We start from the raw sequence: 18,317 nt of genomic DNA, 5'->3' as shown, positions 1-18,317 counted from the left end.
CACAAAATAAGCCAGGAAGACTTTTGCCCTGGAATGATTGCCACTATTGCTTAATTACAAGTCAGTTAGCAAAAACTGAAGTGTAGTTTTATAGTTTTGTGTTTATATGTGTAGGCAAGTAAACCCCACTGTCTTTTATTTTATAGCTTACTAATCATCGTGTAGTTAGATTGAACTATCTCAATATTCATATGAATATCTATTATCAATATCAATTATATGTTTTAGAGAGATGTTAGCTGCATAGATCAAATTTAGTATTTCAAACCCAGTAGTAATCATTAATTCAGCAAATATGTTTAAACACAAACTGTAAGGCGAACACTGTCCTAAGCATTTACAAAATGGTAATGAAAAAAACGATCATGGAACTAATAGTCTGGGAAAGAAGAGTTTAAACAAATACTTCAGATTTTTTTGTTAAAAAAATTTAAAAGATTTGTTATATTGCTGAACAAATTTTGCTATCATCTGAATCTAATTATATTTTGTAGTAGGATATTAGGCTAATTATATTATTTTTAATTTAGAAAATCATTTTGTCTTTGAATATCAGTATTTGTTTTTCTGAGCTAACTGAAAATTTATTTCTATATTCATATTTGTCTATCTATATATCTTCCTATCTATTTATCTATTTGTCTATCAATATCTATCTACCTATCTACATATCCATCCATCCGTAAATCATCTATTTGCCCTAACACAAGGCCCAATACCTGACTTGTAGATAGACCTAAACTCCAGTTTCTAGATCTGGGATTTACGTTGAATAATTACATGTAGACAATCAAATGGAAATTAAATAATCAAATCCAATCATTTTTAATTGTTTGACTCTTAAATGTACATGCCTTCAGCATTTTTGAGTTCTATGGCCAAAGAAGCAAACTGTCATTTGTATATAGAGGTAACTTATTACACATGAATAAGTAATTAGTATTCTGAAACACTATCACAATCATGTTTGTCTACTTATTTGAATGTATCTATATGCTTATCTGTGTATAAATGTTTAAACCTTGAAAGTTTATTCTTTCCATTTGAGGAAGATTATTTCTCTAGAGATGGTTTAATATTACCTCAATTATTTTAAGAGTCAGTATTGTTAGTTGAGATGTTATTTAGACTAGGAATGTCTGTATTGATCAAGGGACAAAATTCATGTTTAGTTTCTTTTCATAGTGTGAAAAGCAAGGGATTCCCATTAAGTGCCATTGTGTACTCATTGATAAGTGAAGTGACATCCGGGTCACAGTGGCATCAATCTTTGAAATATAAATCCCTGTGGCTATATATGAAAGGCACGTTCAGATTTGCATGTGCACATAAAAGCAGGGATAGTCTTCATGCTGTTATTGGCCTAATTTTAGTATAAACGATTTAAGGTGCTGCTTGAAGTTTTGTTCTCCTTGTATAAATTTAGCAGTAAATGTAATCATTTGCCTGCTGCTCTAGCAGTTTAGAATGTAGAAGTGTAATGTGAAGAATTTTAATCCACATTACTTATGTGTTGTAGAAAAGCATATATCATCTGATATCATACATCTAAATATTAGTCTGTAATAAATACTCAAAATGAAATCCTGACTTTGGGGATTTGTATGTCATTATTAAATATAAAAATGAGTTCAGCAATTGTGTAAAATTGGTTTTACCACATGTAATAAAAATACCTAAAGCATAAATTTGTTGTGCAAAAGTTGAATACATATGTACGTCTTCCATTAGGACTGAATACCTGGAATGAGTTCACTAAATACTGGCTATGCTGAAAGAAAACAGCATCACAGTAACTAATTTTCCAGATAAAGCATTAGGTAGATTTTTTTTTTTTTTTTATATAAGTGGAATCCAGGAGATTGATCTTTTTTTTTTTTTTTTAACATCTTTATTTGAGTATAACTGTTTTACAATAGTGTGTTAGTTTCTCTTTTACAACAAAGTGAATCAGTTATACATATACATATGTTCCCATAACTCTTCCCTCTTTTGTCACCCTCCCTCCCACCCTCCCTATCCCACCCCTCTAGGTGGTCACTAAGTACAGAGGTGAACTCCCTGTGCTATGCTGTAGCTTCCCACTAGCTATCTAATTTACATTTGGTAGTGTGTATATGTCCCTGCCACTCTCTCACATCGTCACAGCTTACCCTTCCCCCTCCCCATATCCTCAAGTCCATGCTCTAGTAGGTCTGTGTTTTATTCCCATCCTACCACTAATCTCTTCATGACATTTTTTTTTTTTTTTAGATTCCATATATATGTGTTAGCATACGGTATTTGTTTTTGTCCTTCTGACTTACTTCACTCTGTATGACAGATTCCAGGTCTATCCTAGGTAGATTTTTAATAAATTTTTTTCATTTATAATCTAGAAAGTTATCTATAATTACCCTTCAAAATGAAGCTTTAAAAACTATACATTTCTTTAAGGTATTTTTAATTGGTATTATCCATCAAGTATTAATTTTAAAACTTAAAGTGAAGTTTTTAATATTTGTTTTTCTTTGGAAGAGGCTGTTAAATGATTGGTCTTAGTCTCAAATTAGCTGGGAATTTAGCTCTCTGACAAATGACTCAAAGAGCTGTGAATACTTTTAAGTAGAGATAGCTAATGAAATCATGTGCAGGCTGAATTCATCAACATGTTTTTAGGTATTAATATTTTTTTTACCGGGACAACAAACACTATTTTAGAGTCCCAAAAGTGAGGATTTAATTCTTAGAAACTAAACTTAGCTAGAGAGAAATCATTGCATTCCTAGGATCATATACATTAGCAAAATATCTCAATAAATGTTTTTCAGTGATAGTGATGTATAAGCATTCAAGGTTTCTCTTTAAATGTGCCTAAAGCAATTTGATAAGACAAATAAATACCTCAGTGCCTAATTTCCTAGGAAAAAGACAAATGAATTGCATGTAAAAGTTTTGCTCTCTGATGTTAACAACTGAGGTTAAAATTTTAAGTCTAGAAATACTCAAGTGAAAATTAATATTTTCATGCATCATTCTTCCACACTGAGTCAATTAATTTATTCTCTGTATGTCCCACCTGATTGAATAGTAGTGATGTAATAAACCTTTCATTTGGATTTGTCTCACATTTATCTAAATACATAATTCAAATATGGATTAATTAATAATTAAATAATTAATATGGATTAATTATTATTTCAGTTAGCCATTATTTGACATAATGTTTGGAGTTTGGGTTTTTATTCTGATTGTCTGTTGAGTGTGTGTGGGAGAGAGAGACTGAGAGAAAGTTTGTGTGTGTGTGTTGGCCTTAAGAATGTTGAAGAGTAAATCACTTAACATCTTATCTCAGTCTGCTATAAAAGAGATGAGAAGGGATCCAGATGTTTACTTTTAGTAACTTGGCTTTTAAAAAAGAATTTATAACAGCTACTGCTACAAGGCTTTGCATCATAGGCTCTCTGCTTCCTGTCTGACTTCATCTTCCACTTTCTTCATTGCTCAGTCTGCTCCTGCCACACTATCTGGATTACTTGTCTACAGATATGCCAAAGACGCTTTCACCCCAGCGCCTTTGCACTTGTTGATTTCTCTACCAGAATTATTCTTCCCCAGATAGTCATAGTTTCATTGACCTCCTTATAATCTCTGCTCTATGCCACATGGACATTTTTATAAAATTACAACACCTCCAGCACTGGTCTGCCACACACATGATCATATATACTGACATTCTCTACCCCCTTGCTATGATTCAGAATCACCTTTTTCTTTTGGAATGGATTTTTCATAAGTGGTGCTGTGCACTGGGTAACACATCACACCAATTGTTCTACTATTTGTGATGCCAAGTTTGATCAGAGAAACCATATTGTAAAAGCCTGATTCATCATATTGATTATTATATATTTTTGACATGGTACACATTAGTCTTTGGTAAATTTCTTTAGTTTTGGCATAATATGTCCCAGACTCATCTTTTACGTTTTCTGTTTCAAAAGTAGTATAAACGGTTCAACTCCAAGGAGCATTAGATATTTTTAGTAGATAATGGTATTTAGAGAACACATTTGGATACTAGGGGTACTAATTGTTATTTGGTTTTCATTGCTTCTAAGCATTTTCAGCATGTAGAACTAGGAAATTCAATAGTTTTGAAAAAATCATGAGTTTATGGTATACTTTTAATTCTGATTTAGCATTAAAGGATCTTAATGCTGAATGTTTTTGAATTTATACTTGCACCCATTTTCTCTTACATGAAAAATCTTGGTCTTACCAATATTAAAATACTTATTTGCCATATCCTATAATATATATAGCTACAAATGAATAATAAAATAGCATTAGTAAAATTAAGACTAATGAATTAAATAAAACATTTTTTGCTGGTCTATTTTATCCTTAAAATATATTCTGTAGTTGGTATACAAACACAATACTGTGTTAAGTCACTTGAAGTAGTTCTTTTGTCAATGTGGTTATGTATCCAATTCATTTGTTTCAATTTATTTCCAGTTCTTTTGTCTACTGTATTTTATTTCTATCTGTCTACCTATTCTTTGTTCTTCTGTTTCTCCTTTTCTGCTCTCTTTTGGATTAATATAGTAATTTTTTATAATCTATTCCATCCCCTCTATTATCTTTTTAAGCTATACCTCTGTGCTGTTTTTCAGTAGTTGCTCTAGAGATAACAATATGCTTCTTTAACTTTTCACAGTCTACAGTAATATACTAGTTTAAAATAATATATAAATATTACCATGGCCTAACTTCCATTTACCCCTCTATTTCTGTGTACTCTTATTATCATATGTTGTAGTCTACATAAGATATAAATTCAATAATATATTTTTCCTAATTTTGATATTATTATTTTTGTAATCAATAGTATCATAAAGAAATTTTCTTTTATATATTTATATTTCATGTTTATGCACATATTTACTTCTGTTTCTCTGTATTTTTTCCTGCACATCTAGGCTTCCATCTAGTGTCTTTTCCTTCAGTTTCAAGAACTTCATTTAGCATTCATGGTTGTTGAAGCCTGTTGCAGATAAATTATGTCAGGTTTTGCTTGTCTTAAAATGTCTTTATTTTGCTTATCTTCTTGAGTGTTATTTTCTCTGGATATGTAAGTTTAGGTTGACTTTTTTCCTCCCCATTTAGCATTTGAGAGAGTTCCACTGTCTTGTATTTTCCATTGTTTCTGATAAAAAGTTGTCTGTCATGCTTACAGTTGTTTTCTCTGTACAGAATATCTTCAGCTGGGGGATGGTGAGGGAGAGAGAGGTATACTCTTAGGATTTTCTTTGGCTTTCACAAGTTTTATTATATGCTCCCTAATAAGGTTTTCTATGTATTTATCCTGCTTGAAGGTCATTATGTTTCTTTGATCTGTAGGTTTATGCCTTTCATCAATTCTAGGAAATTCTTAAACATTATTTTTTTAGAAAATTTTCTTCCCCATTCTTTTTTCTCTCTTCTGGGACACCAATTACTCATGTGACAGACCATTAGATATTGTCCCACTGGTCTCAGATCCTCTTTAGTTATTTGTTTTTCAATTTGAACAATTTCTATTCTCCTACCTTCAAGTTCAGTGAGTTTTTCTTCTGCTATGTTCAGTATATTTTTACATGAATCAAAAACATTCTTTATATCTGATATTGCATTTTTGTCTCTAGTTTTTCCATTTTGTTCTTATTCAAAGTTTCCATATTTCTGTGGAAATTCACTGTATTTTTATGCATGCTGTCCACCTTTCTCATTAGAACTTTTATCATTTTTATCATAGTTATTTTAAAGTCCTTGTTTATTAATTGTAGATTTGCCTATATTAACTGTATTTTGCATTGATTATGGGTCATATTCTCCTGCTTCTTTGTGTGTACCATAATTTGTGATTTTATGCTGGACACTGTCATAAAAAATAGAGATTAATCTAGATAATATTTACCTCTAGGAAGATGTGTACCCTTCCTCTGTCATGTTGCTAATCTGTGGTTCATCTGGGTCTTGGTTTGTTGCCATCTTAGTTATTTTTAGTTCACTACTGGTTTCCAAAATGTTGAGAGTAAGATCAGGGATTTTCCTTTAGCAGAGCTCTCTTTCTTTTCCTTTTTCTGTCTCTGTCTCTGTCTCTCTCTCCTTTACAACCCACCTATGAGCTTCTTGGTTGCAGGGGAGTTCTCTTTGCTATTCAGCTACCAGAACCATACCTTCCCTGTGCCCACCAACCAACACTTTCTGTACTTTGAGAGACCTGTTTTCATATTGATTTCCTGCCTATAGTCTTTGACTGGCCCTGTTCCTTGCACTCTCAGAAGGCCCCATGAGTCTTGGAGAGCTCTTTCTCAGTTCTCTTCCTTCCAGGTTTCAACAGGCTACTGACATGTGGTTCAAGAATGTCCTGTGTCCCTCAGGGCTATTTTTCTCATTCCTCTTGCCATTCCCCAAATCTTCAATAGGCTGCTTCCTTTCCCTTAGGGAAGGCCCCATGTGTCTTTGAAAAGGTAATTATTTCACTACCCTCCTGCTTTTCTCCCTAGCCTTCAGTTCACTACTTATTTGGTCTCAAGGAAAATGTCATGTACTATGTAGGGGTCTCTCTCAGCTTTCCTGCTATGTCTCCAGCTTTGGGGAGGGTTCTGCCTTGCACTTAGTGAAGGCAATTTTAGCCTTCATAACTTACTATTGTGAAGTATGAGTTAGATGTTTCATTAAATGCCAACTATATGCCTGAATCTCAAAAAAATAAAGGTACATAGCTATTTGCAAAATAAATATTAACAGTATGTATATAGTCACTGACATTTTGCAGATGCCATAAGAGAATGAAGAGGAAAAAAAATTTGAAGGTGAATTTATCAGGCAAACTGAGTACTTCCCTTCATGACATTAACTGAATATCCATATAGTGTGTTGTCTCCACAGTAAGGTGGAGCTTCCATTAGAAAAATGTATATGGAACTTATATTTCAGCTCAAAATATTTCAGTTTTTTTTAAAAACAGAGGATAACACAGATTCTTTTATATATTATATATGTATATTATATGTATATATATCTTTATCTTGTGTGTGTATATGTATGTATGTATATATGTATATGTTTGTATATGTATATGTTGCTGATAATTGCACATAGTCCTATTATACTGTTAGTATTAAATATGTAAGGACTACTAACTTGTCCTTTTACTAAAAAAAATAAGGTAAACCTTTCAAGAATTTCTGACATTCAGAGAGAGAGAGAGAGAATAGTAGGTGCCTTCTCTTCACTCTGTACCTCCAGTTGCTACAGGACATCTTCACTCAAAGAGCCTATTGTGTTCTTGAGTCAACATTCTTTCCTGATATTTGTGATTTCCTGGACCTCTTGAATTGTCTTGTGTTTGTTTCCTTGTGTATCTGTGCTTTGTATACAATTTTAAATTTGAATCACTGTTCACTGGTGCACAAAGCATGAAGGTTTAGTAAACTCTTTTTTAAAGTGGATATATAAATAAATCAGCTATCTGTGTTTGAAAAGTCTAAACCAAAGTGCTGTTGTATGCTTCAGCTTGTCAATGGATATTTATGAGGTGAGCATAATACTATTACAGTTATAGCAGTGAAATATATCCTGTGCAGATAGCTAGTAAAGGAGCTTGCAAATGTTAATGCCTGCAGAATTTTAATGCTCAAGAGATGGGAAATGTGGCACTTGCTCTGGCTAATGCTACTCTGGTCACAGTGAAAATGAATTGGCAAAATCAGTTTTCAAATATTGCAACAGAGTTGGGGCCTATATACTTAACCAACAGCAAATATATTGGTTCCTACTGTTGTCTAGTTTTTATCTCTTGGTTTAGTTAACTGAAGAACGGTAACAGCACTGGACATTTTTATTTGGGGCACCCACTTTCCACTCCTACTTATTATGAGACCTAAGAGAAGGTATTGCCAACAATGAAACGTCAATTAACTTCTTACTCTAATAGATACTTGGTGTTGCCTGAAAATCACTTAAGTGGAGTTAAAACTGGCAGGTTCTAATTGCGAGTTTAGCCTTTGTTATGACCAGAGTTCGGTTTGTGATGTATCCTTGGTATATTCTGTTCCTTCTTATACTGATGGAAGGTGAGTAATGGAGTAAAGCCTCTGCTCAGACCTCTGCTCTAAGAGATGGCTTGGGATATAAATACATTTATAGTTTATAAAGAATCATATTATGCTTATTTTTCCTAGCAGTCAAATAAAATGAAGTTAAGCTCTCAGTCTTTAGACCTAGGGGATTTATTCTTGCAGAAGAACTTTTGGAATTTTATGGAATAGTATAGTTTCAGCATGCTTTCATGTATAAGCTTCAAATTCATATTAATTATCTGTGTTAACTTAGTTAAGATTAAATTCAAATTAATCATCATTTGACATCAGCTATCTGAACAGTACCTCAGTAAGTCCTACCGGAACAAGAAAAGACAACAAAGAAGGAAATTAGACATGATATGATCTTTTGTATAAGGTAGAGGTTGAGGTAATACATTTGTTGGAGGGTTTTAAAGGTTTAGATGAGTGTGGAGTATTTGTGATTAAGAAAGTTGAGAATTAAGAAATATATATTAGTTTCCATTTACTTATACCTAGTCTACCTGTAGAGAAATATTGAGAAAAAATATACAATAAAACTTAAGGATAAAAATAGAGAAATAATCATGGGCCAAAGTTAAGATAGCTATACCAGAAAATGTACACTAAGAGTGGCAATGCTTTTAGAACATGATGTAAATCTGAACTTTTTGAAAGTCAAGGCACAAAGAGAAAGGCTGAGATACATAATTGGCATTATATAATAAAAGGGAAGCACATGAGCTTACCAGAAGTGACATGCTTTTTCCTAGCTAGATCTGAACTCTCAGAATTGATCCCTTAATATCAACATCCTCAATAGCAATTTTCCAAAATACAAAATTCTTTGTATGTAACCAAAATTCATGTGAGTTCTAGATATGACCAAAAGCTGAAGGGGTAATGCTGTAATGTTGTCATAGACTTATTTAGGAAGGTATTTCTAAAGAAAAGTAAAGAAACCAAGTCCAGGTATATTGACAGTTTACTGGTGATCTGGCTTCACATAAGTATGAATAGCTTGAATAATAGATATCAAACCACGTTTTTAGGATCAACAAAAACAAAATATTATACTGAAATGCAATTTTAAAGGGTAGGTGAGAGTGCATTTTCTTGGTTTGGATTAGGGGAGGCTTGCATGTGCCTGCTTGCTACATTCTTGTGTACCATTCCATCCATAGTGGTCACTGATGCACCTTGTAGAACCCCCAGGACTTCATGGACTATAATATGAAAAAAAACCCCACTAACCTAGAGAAATCGATGGCTAGCATTTCGCTTAGAACCTCACTTTCAAAGATAGTTTTGTCAACTGATCTGGAGAGAAAGGATTAAAAAATTATTATTGATAAGTGCCTGAGGTATAAATATTCTATGTTGTTGATTGAGTGCAGATATATATGTGTGTGTATATACAAATATATATATATATATATACCCTAGATACTGTGCATGTCATTAGAAAGTTTGATGTTGTATGAAAGTTAAAGATTTACCTTATATTTTTATTTAAATATAGTTAACTCCAGTATGCACAGGAGTTGAGGTAGGCCATGTGTGCACATGTACACACACATGTGTGCATGCATGCACACACACACATACACTTTTTTTTTTTCTTTTTTTGTGGTACGTGGGCCTCTCACTGTTGTGGCCTCTCCCGTTGCAGAGCACAGGCTCCAGATGCGCAGGCTCAGCGGCCATGGCTCATGGGCCTAGCCGCTCCGCAGCATGTGGGAATCTTCCCAGACCGAGGCATGAACCCGTGTCCCCTGCATCGGTAGGCGGACTCTCAACCACTGCGCCACCAGGGAAGCCCACACATACATTTTTTAAAATAAGATTGCTGATTGCAGCCTGGACAAATGCTTGAACAGGCATTTTATGAAAACTCTTAGAATTGTGTACCAAAAATATGAAAATGCTGACTGTGGATTATAAAATTTATTAATCAGTGGCTTCTGCCATACTCACGCACTCTTGAGTAGAACTGCATACACGTGGGTTCATCAGGATATTAACTGTAAAAGACAACTTAGAGACAAGTAAATGAGTTGACGTACGGGAACAATGAATGCTGAAGAACTTTGGTATGGTAGATGGTGGTGATTCCTGAGAGTAGTCAGTTGGTTCCTGTATAACTTTTAAAAACATAAATATAGATGTTTAGAAAAGACTGCATTTTTGCTGATTGAATTTGGTCTTTGAAAACTTATTTTTAAGCTATCAAATATATAAATATACAGAAAAGATATAAAGTAGAATGTAAGAAATAATATGCAATTCCAGTACTCATAGCATCTTTGGTGTAGTCTCTTAGTCTTGTCTTTTACTCTTTCGATATACATTGCATAATTATAATTACATATATATACAACTTGGCATTTTTTCACTTATTTCCCTACATCTTTAAAATTTTTTTTTAATTTCTATTTTAATGGCTACATAACCGTTAGATTAATAATAATTTAATTATTCTCTGATTGTGAGACAGAAATAAATATAAATTCACTGATTCTATTTTTCACATTATAAAAATCTCATGGTAAACATTTTGAAATCTTTGTCTAGATACTTTACTTTACAGATACTTTGCTGAATTCCTGACATGAAATTACTGAGTCAAGGAATATAAGCTTTTAAAGACTATTATTACATATGTTGCTTATATATAGTTTTTGCCAATTTATATTTTCCCTAGCAATGCATGAGAGTTCTCTTCTTGCCACAGAAGCTCACTAATTAGGTAATGTGCTCAATATAAGGTTGCATAAGATGGTTTACATTCAATGGGAGGCAGTTTTATTCCTTTTAAACCATAATTTTTATTAGGCAAATAAAATGTCATACCCAGATTACAATACAATGTCAATTATTAATATATAAATAATTCTAATATTCTACAACTTATTTAAGTAGGTAAATATGCCAATAGTAATCTTGTTTATAGTTAATTTGCCTGGTTGTTTAATATATTGAGAAGGTAAATTATAACCTGGTCTGTCATTATCTGAATTATCACAATTTTTAAATTAATGTACTTTAAATGTACTTGGCTATAATCTAAAGTCAGTAGTTAAATTCTATTTGTTCTACCTAACTTTAATTTTTTTAATATTTAAGAAATTTTACTCCTAATCTCTATGTCATACAAAATGGATACATTTTACAATTATTTCATTGCATCCAAGGAATTCTATACTCCCAAGGCAAAAGAATGGAATACATACATTTTTAAACTAATGCAGTCCTAAGGATACTCATTTAATTCAATTTTACTTGACTATATGTTCTTATTGTTGAAATTTATGACCTAGTTACTTATATGGCATGATACCAAATTCAAGTTGGTTGAAGTGATTGCCTAATTAAATAAATAAGATGGGGATTACCTAAAGCATCACGACAACAGTATACTTTGATTTTACCCATAATTTATATGCATGATTAGAGCATGATTTTAAGTCAAGAAAATTATTTTTAAAATATTTAATTAAAATTTTGAAAATATAGAGAAAATTAATGTTATTTCTCCACATTAATAATTATGCTTTATATTACATGTTTTATTATTCCCTAAACACTTATGCCACCTGAATTCAAATTTTTTGAATTATTTTGTAAAATATAAAGCAAACATAATGTTACACATTTGCTTTAACTCTTGCTAGCAGAAATCTTGTGTTCATTTGTTTTAGCATATTACAAGTTTAGTGGTTTATTTTAGAGACTATATAGTCCTGTTACCTGATACTAGTATTAACCTCTATATAGGGAATAAAGTATTAAAATTATGTGTCTATGTATATTTCTGTATATTTAGGTTGCATTGAATGGTTTATTATTAACCTATTCAGTTAACTGTTTAAAAATGTTCAGAGCTTGTATTATTTGTAATTAAAGTGAAATAGTCTCAGAAAAATAAACACTATTACTACTAATAGTTCCCATTCTGTACCAGCCAATGATGAGTTGTATGCTCAAGTTATTTTACATTGCTTTACTTGTTACCTTGATAACATACCTTTATTGTATAGGCATTGTAAGCACGAGGATATGGCAGACCTGTAAACCCTGTCATATCCCATTTCCTGTGAATAAAAATTGCTCTGTTGTGTTCTGGCCTAGACTGCTTGCCATGATATCAATGGCAGCCTAACATTCTTGACCTTAAACATAATTGGCATTATATTGATGGGTTTTGTAAGATAGTATTGAGCAGTATTCAAAGGACCACAGACTCCTAATCACAGCCACTTGCAACCAGGGTATGTTGCCTTGATTTTAGAATATTCTGGTAAGTGGACGGTAGCAGCTTAGCATGAAATAATCCCCTGGGAGTAAGGTACCTGATGGAATACTAGATAAAAATTTCCTTTGGCCAATAGTTTCTTTTTTTCTTGATTATTCTTTATCTATCTTTTCTGTTTAGAACTACTCTTTTCTATTTTCTCTGTATTGTCTTCTCTCCTTTTCCACTGTTGTATTTTTCTCCTTTGTAATCTCTTTTTTCCTCTCTCAAATTCATACTTTTTCTATCTTCCCATTTTTAAGGTCTGGCTCCTCCCCCAGTAGAGGTCTAGTCATCACGTATTCATTCTTTTATACATCATCCATCCATCCACTTGTTTCTAAGTGAGTATTTATAACAAGTCTGCTCTATGTTAGACACTGTGCAATGACATCATAGAGGGGAGATGGATAATAACTATCTGCTTTTTAATTGCAAGTTTACTATGTGCCAGGTACTGTTCTAAGTGCTTTATAGATCTATATTAACAGACTCAATCTTTATAACAGTCCTAAGAATAGGTCCAATTTTTTAAAATTGTGATTAGTCTCTTATTTCTTATTTATTTATTTATTTGTTTGTTTGTTTTTGGTTGTGTTGGGTCTTCATTGCTGCACGTGGGCTTTCTCTAGTTGTGGCGAGCAGGGGCTACTCTGTTGTGGTGCACAGGTTTCTCATTGCAGTGGCTTCTCTTGTTGCAGAGCATGGGCTCTAGGCATGTGGGCTTCAGTAGTTGTGGCACACGGGCTCAGTAGTTGTGGCTCACGGGCTCTAGAGTGCAGGCTCAGTAGTTGTGGCGCACGGGCTTAGTTGCTCTGCGGCATGTGGGATCTTCCCGGACCAGGGCTCCAACCTGTGTCCCCTGAATTGGCAGGCAGATTCTTAACCACTGCGCCACCTGGGAAGTCACAAATAGGTCCAGTTTTTAATCCCCATTTTATTGATGAAGAAACCATAAGTTGTTCATGGTCACACGGTCAATAAATAACAGCTGGGATACATATTCAGGCTTTGGAGCTCTCAGATTTAACCACTGTTACTTTTCCTTTTGATCTTGAAGCAAACAATTATGGTGTAATGTAGTTTGGCTGTGGTAGAGATGCAATTTGGGGGAAGGAGCCCCATGACTGGGAGAGCTGGGAAAGGTTTAACAGAGGAAGTAACTTTTGAATAGAACTCCTCTAAGTTACCAACTTCTAAATTTCTGTAAAATAAAACATTATCAGATCTTGATAAAAATGAAAAACACTGAGTCCATGATTTGGAGGTGAGGAGATATTTGGTTGTTTTTGTCAATGTGTGTGCTAAAACACGGGGGTGTATATTGCATGTACCAGGTTTTTTGGGTACTTGAATCAACAGACATGCGGCAGCTGATGATTAATACTTAATCCCAAGCTTTGGAAGAGCTGAAGTAAGGACCTTAGGGTCAAAATCAATAGGGCTTTCTTCATTTGAGTTGCTAGATCTTTAATTAAACTACACCAAATGAAATAGAAAATAATTTAGGTCTGGAATAATTTAGGTGTTGAAGTGATTTTGAGAATTCAGGTGAACTATGAATTTCTCTTTTTAAACCCTCCAATTGCATAAAATAAATGAATCAGAGTCACCAGATTAATCTGGTGTGTGGAACAGAAATGGTCCGAAAAAGAGCCTTATATTTAAATCTAGTTAATTAGTGATAAAATGCAAATAAAAGTAGAAATTCATGGTAACTTCTTTTCAAAATTATGCAGAAGAGAAAAAACTTTTACTTTTTTGGTCCATAATAAATACACAAGAAAATATGTCATTAATGCATATTTTTGTTGTCAAAATGTCATTCCTCATATATTTCCTCATATATTTGTTTGATTCTGGAAAATTGCCAGAAGATAATATTTTTAATATTCATCAATGTTTTAATATTCATAGTTAAAATCTATTTCTCATTGTATGTATAGTCATACTATCACACTGTCATGGCTTAGAAGGACTGATTTACTGATTTGCCCAAATATTTATTAATTATGTCATTTTCCTGCTCTCTGAAAAAAATTTTTAGAAAAGGGATATATCATGAGAATAACATTTTAAAATGTTTCCTTGGCACATGATGCCAAATGTAGCTAATCTGGAGAAGAGCATCTTTTCACTTAATATTCATTCTAAAAATCTTTGAACGTTCTAGGTAATACAAAAATACAGTCTGAGTACATGACCTATGACCATTGCATTGCCAAGGAATTTTTAGCTCATTTTAAGGTAGTCTTCTCCATGCTTTTCTCCCACTTCCTTTTGCACAGATATTATTTGTAGACATTAGGCACAAAGTAAGTAATAAATTTGACAATTATAGTAATAATGTTACCTCCAAAATTATTAGAAGACATAATTTGATGAATATTTGCCTTTTAGGCAAGAGTAAATGTAAACTAGTTTGCTTTTATGCTTTTCTGTTTTTTCATTAATTTCTGAAATTTCCAAATTTGTTGAACAGTCGCTTTTGAGAGGAAAATAGACCAAAATCTTGTTTTTACATTCCAGGATTTCTTCTCCAACAATATTTGTTGTTCCTTTTGAATGTACCATGTACACTGTATGTACCAGATATTTGAAACAAATGTTCACATTTAGAGGGAAATAAAGAGAAGTTCTAAAATATGAAGTTAGAGAGCAGATATTATGAGAAATAGGAAAATCTCAATAGGGTGATGATCTGGACCCTAAATTAGAAAGCACTATGCTACCTTTTGGCTTATTAAGGAATCTAGACATGGTTTATATAGTACAAGACATCAGCAATGTCACACCAAGGAGAGGGAAGAAGGGGATCTTTTATTACTAATTGGAAACTATTTTCAACTAATTCTTAGATTATTTATAATTACATATGAAACAATGTGTTTCCACAAGCTTCATTGAACTGCTAAGGAATTGGAATGGCAAACTGTCTTTGGAAATGTGGAATGCAAATAAAGTCACCATTTATAGAGACTACATAATGATGGTGTGCAGTTGTGAGAAATGATCAACAACAGTGGACAAGATTGCTAATAAATCTCTTGCAAAAGCCTATTTTAAAATGGAATCACAAAGAGATGGCACCTCTTCCCTTTCTCCCTGACTTCTTATCCTCAATCTCTTACTTCTTAAATACACTTCTCATGCATACATTTTAGAAGCACCAGTTTTATATCAGTTTTAAAAGCACCAGATTGTATAAATGGGACACTTCCATTTTAATACATTGTAGAAACATACAGGGTTGTGGCTTTGATATTTTTATTGCTCGGATAGTAATGCTATTCTTCAAATAGCAATAACACAGTTCTGTTTTCTGTAGTGTTTTTTTCACTCTAATTTTACCGTACCATTGTGTAGGTGAACTTGCTGTGGAAAAGATCTGAATGAACCGTCATGCTTTGACCCAAAGAAAAAAACTTATGACTTCATGTTTCATCCTAACATTGAACTTACCTTGGGTAATCGTTTGTTATATCATAGTAGGAAAACTAGGTGTTCTCATGCTTTTTTAAAATAGTTACATCTGTATTTCAATAAGGATTTGTTTCTTTCCTAGGGCCGGTGCATAAACTTCTCTCGAGTTCCCTCTCAGTAAAAGGAAAGCAGGAAGAGCAAGAGGTATGAAGATGGTACATCTTCACGATGCCGATTTCCAACCAAAAGAAAACAAAGTGCATTTCAGAAGTTTTTGGAAAAGCAGCTTTATTCCTCTCAGTCAGGAAATGTTTTCTCTGCCTTCTGCTTTGCTTGCATCAAACATTTTCAAACCCTTGTTCTGCCATCTACATGGGAATTGATGAAACTCAATGGTAACACATGATTCAGGACATTAAAAATAAAAAGGAACTTTAATGTACATGCTGTGGTTTATACAAGGAAGTTTTTTTGAATGTGTAAAAGAGGAAAAAGCAAAAACAAAAGCATGAAGATGATATCAAAATAGGGAACACAAAACAATTGGACCTGGTGAATCTTTAATGGAGAAAGGAGCATTTTACATGGAAACATGGCACTTTTGTGTTTACATGGCAAGATTGTTAGCCAAAGGCAGAGTATGAAATCTCCCACCAGGCTAAGCAAATAAAGGAGTCTATTGCCTTATAGCTGTGTCAGATCACAAAATCCTTCCAAGTCCCCTACCACGATGTGCCTTCCGGGAAGCTTCTGACTGGAAAATCTTGTCATTCTAACACTGAAAAGTGCACACGTATGACAAAATGTAGACAGGATGCCTCAAGGTATCAGTAGCAAGCAAGATTTTGCCCTTTAGTTTTTGAAGGCACCTTTCTTTCATTATGCACTTGGGAAAAGAAGAAAATTACTAGAGCATTATTCCACAGGAAGACGGCCTCTAACCAGAGATCTTCAGTGGAGCTTAATGGACTCATGATTTGAGAACGTGTCCCTGGGATTGGTAGATTTACCCCTCTTTCTATGTTTAGGGCTTAGTAGTACGTAAAGCAGTAATATCTGTAAACATACCTAGGAGTTTGATTTGCTTTTAATTTAAAGGAAGCAGTAACCACAAAGCTTCCGCTCAGGGTATTTTCTTCCTCCAAGTCTCCAAGGGCTCTTCAGCGTCACAAGCCAGCAACTCTCTTTGCATGAAAATTTCAAACTTTAATTAATATAATTAAAGGCAACAGCAAGCAGCAGCCTGTGAAGATTTTGCTCATCTTTTTTATGCCTTTTGACATTGAATGACCTATTACTGTATGCGCATTACTTGGATTTTGAGGGGCACTCTACCTTGGTTGTGATTCAGTAGAGAGAAAAAAAAAGGCCTCCTCTCATCAATTTATAAATCAAATTTTCAGGAGGGTCTACCACCACAAAACATCGAAAATGTATGTATTATAATTTTTTTAGAAAAACCACCATCATGTCACGTCAACGATGCCAAATTATGTTAGTGTGAGCGGAAACACTGTGGGGGAGGAAGAAGGCAGCAGCTGATGAAAAAAGCTCAAATGATCTAGTCACTTTCGATACTGTACTTCAGATGCGAAATGGATATTCGACTGGAAACCTGACAAAGCGCGCCTGCTTTGATGTGAACTGGTATAGACAATGACCAGTGGCTGGGTCAGTGGGATGTCTCTCTGCGAGCACAAAGGCTTATCAAATGACACTAAAAATAAGTTCAACAACCATCACATTGGAAGGGAGAAGGCGAACATTTCATGTTTGGCGGGCATGTGAGTGCACAAGATGGAAACAGTGATTTGGAGCATCCCAGTATAATTACCCCCATTGCGCACTTAATGGAAATTTCAAAGGATGGTTGGTGTCCAGATTTGTTGCACTGCTCCAATAAGCCTTGCTCACACACACACATTTTTATACATAGATATATGTATACATATATATCCTCTAGCTTGAATCTTTTGCTCAAGTTTATTTATGTCACTGGCTGGCTGGATCCAAAGTCATGTGTCTACATATCCATAAATAAAATTTTACCCGTGCCTCGGCTACCATTTTTCTTTAAGCCCACATGAACTCAAGGCTTGTTTGGTTGAATATTTAATTGTCTTGATTAGTTTCAGGGACAGAATTGTATCCAGTTCCAAAATGTCCATTATCTTCACAAATGGTAGTGTTGGTACTAATTATCCATGTTTGCAAGTGTGACTTGGAAACCAGATATGTACCCATTGAGTTCTTGTAGGCCATTGTTCTACATTTGTATCTGGGGCAGGGCCTACTGTGATTTTCTTAAATTGGCACTTCATTTCCAACCAGTGCACACCCTGAATTTAAGGGCCTCAAGGGTGCTACAGAAGCTAAGGCTGCTTCTTTGGTAGTTCCTTTGAATTTGTCTAGTATCATGGCAGTTGTATGATACTTTTATTTTGTACATGAGCAGTGTAAGTAGACCTTTGCCCTTAAATGGCAAAATAGCTTTCTGTAGATTGTAA

General features: G+C 33.8%; 1 protein-coding gene across 4 annotated transcripts in view; it reads left to right on the top strand.

Moving 5' to 3' along the window:
* The window catches only part of ANTXR2 (ANTXR cell adhesion molecule 2), a 162,671-nt gene extending 144,807 nt beyond the window's left edge, over nucleotides 1–17,864 (top strand). For 3 of the 4 annotated variants that reach the window (XM_059066445.2, XM_067035906.1, XM_067035903.1), the window contains one exon: nucleotides 15,953–17,864. In XM_059066445.2, coding sequence (XP_058922428.1) covers nucleotides 15,953–15,991 — 39 coding nt within the window. In that variant the 3' untranslated portion in view covers nucleotides 15,992–17,864. Of the gene's footprint in view, nucleotides 1–12,650; nucleotides 12,733–15,952 lie in introns of those variants that run through there. The other variant, XM_067035905.1, reaches the window with a different exon arrangement.
* The last annotated feature ends 453 nt before the right edge of the window (nucleotides 17,865–18,317 follow it).

The sequence above is a fragment of the Kogia breviceps genome, chromosome 6 (genome assembly GCF_026419965.1).
Source record: "Kogia breviceps isolate mKogBre1 chromosome 6, mKogBre1 haplotype 1, whole genome shotgun sequence".
Lineage (NCBI taxonomy): Eukaryota > Metazoa > Chordata > Mammalia > Artiodactyla > Physeteridae > Kogia > Kogia breviceps.
The sequence above is the reverse complement of the archived record's forward strand: the minus strand, read 5'-3'. Positions and strand labels throughout refer to the sequence as shown.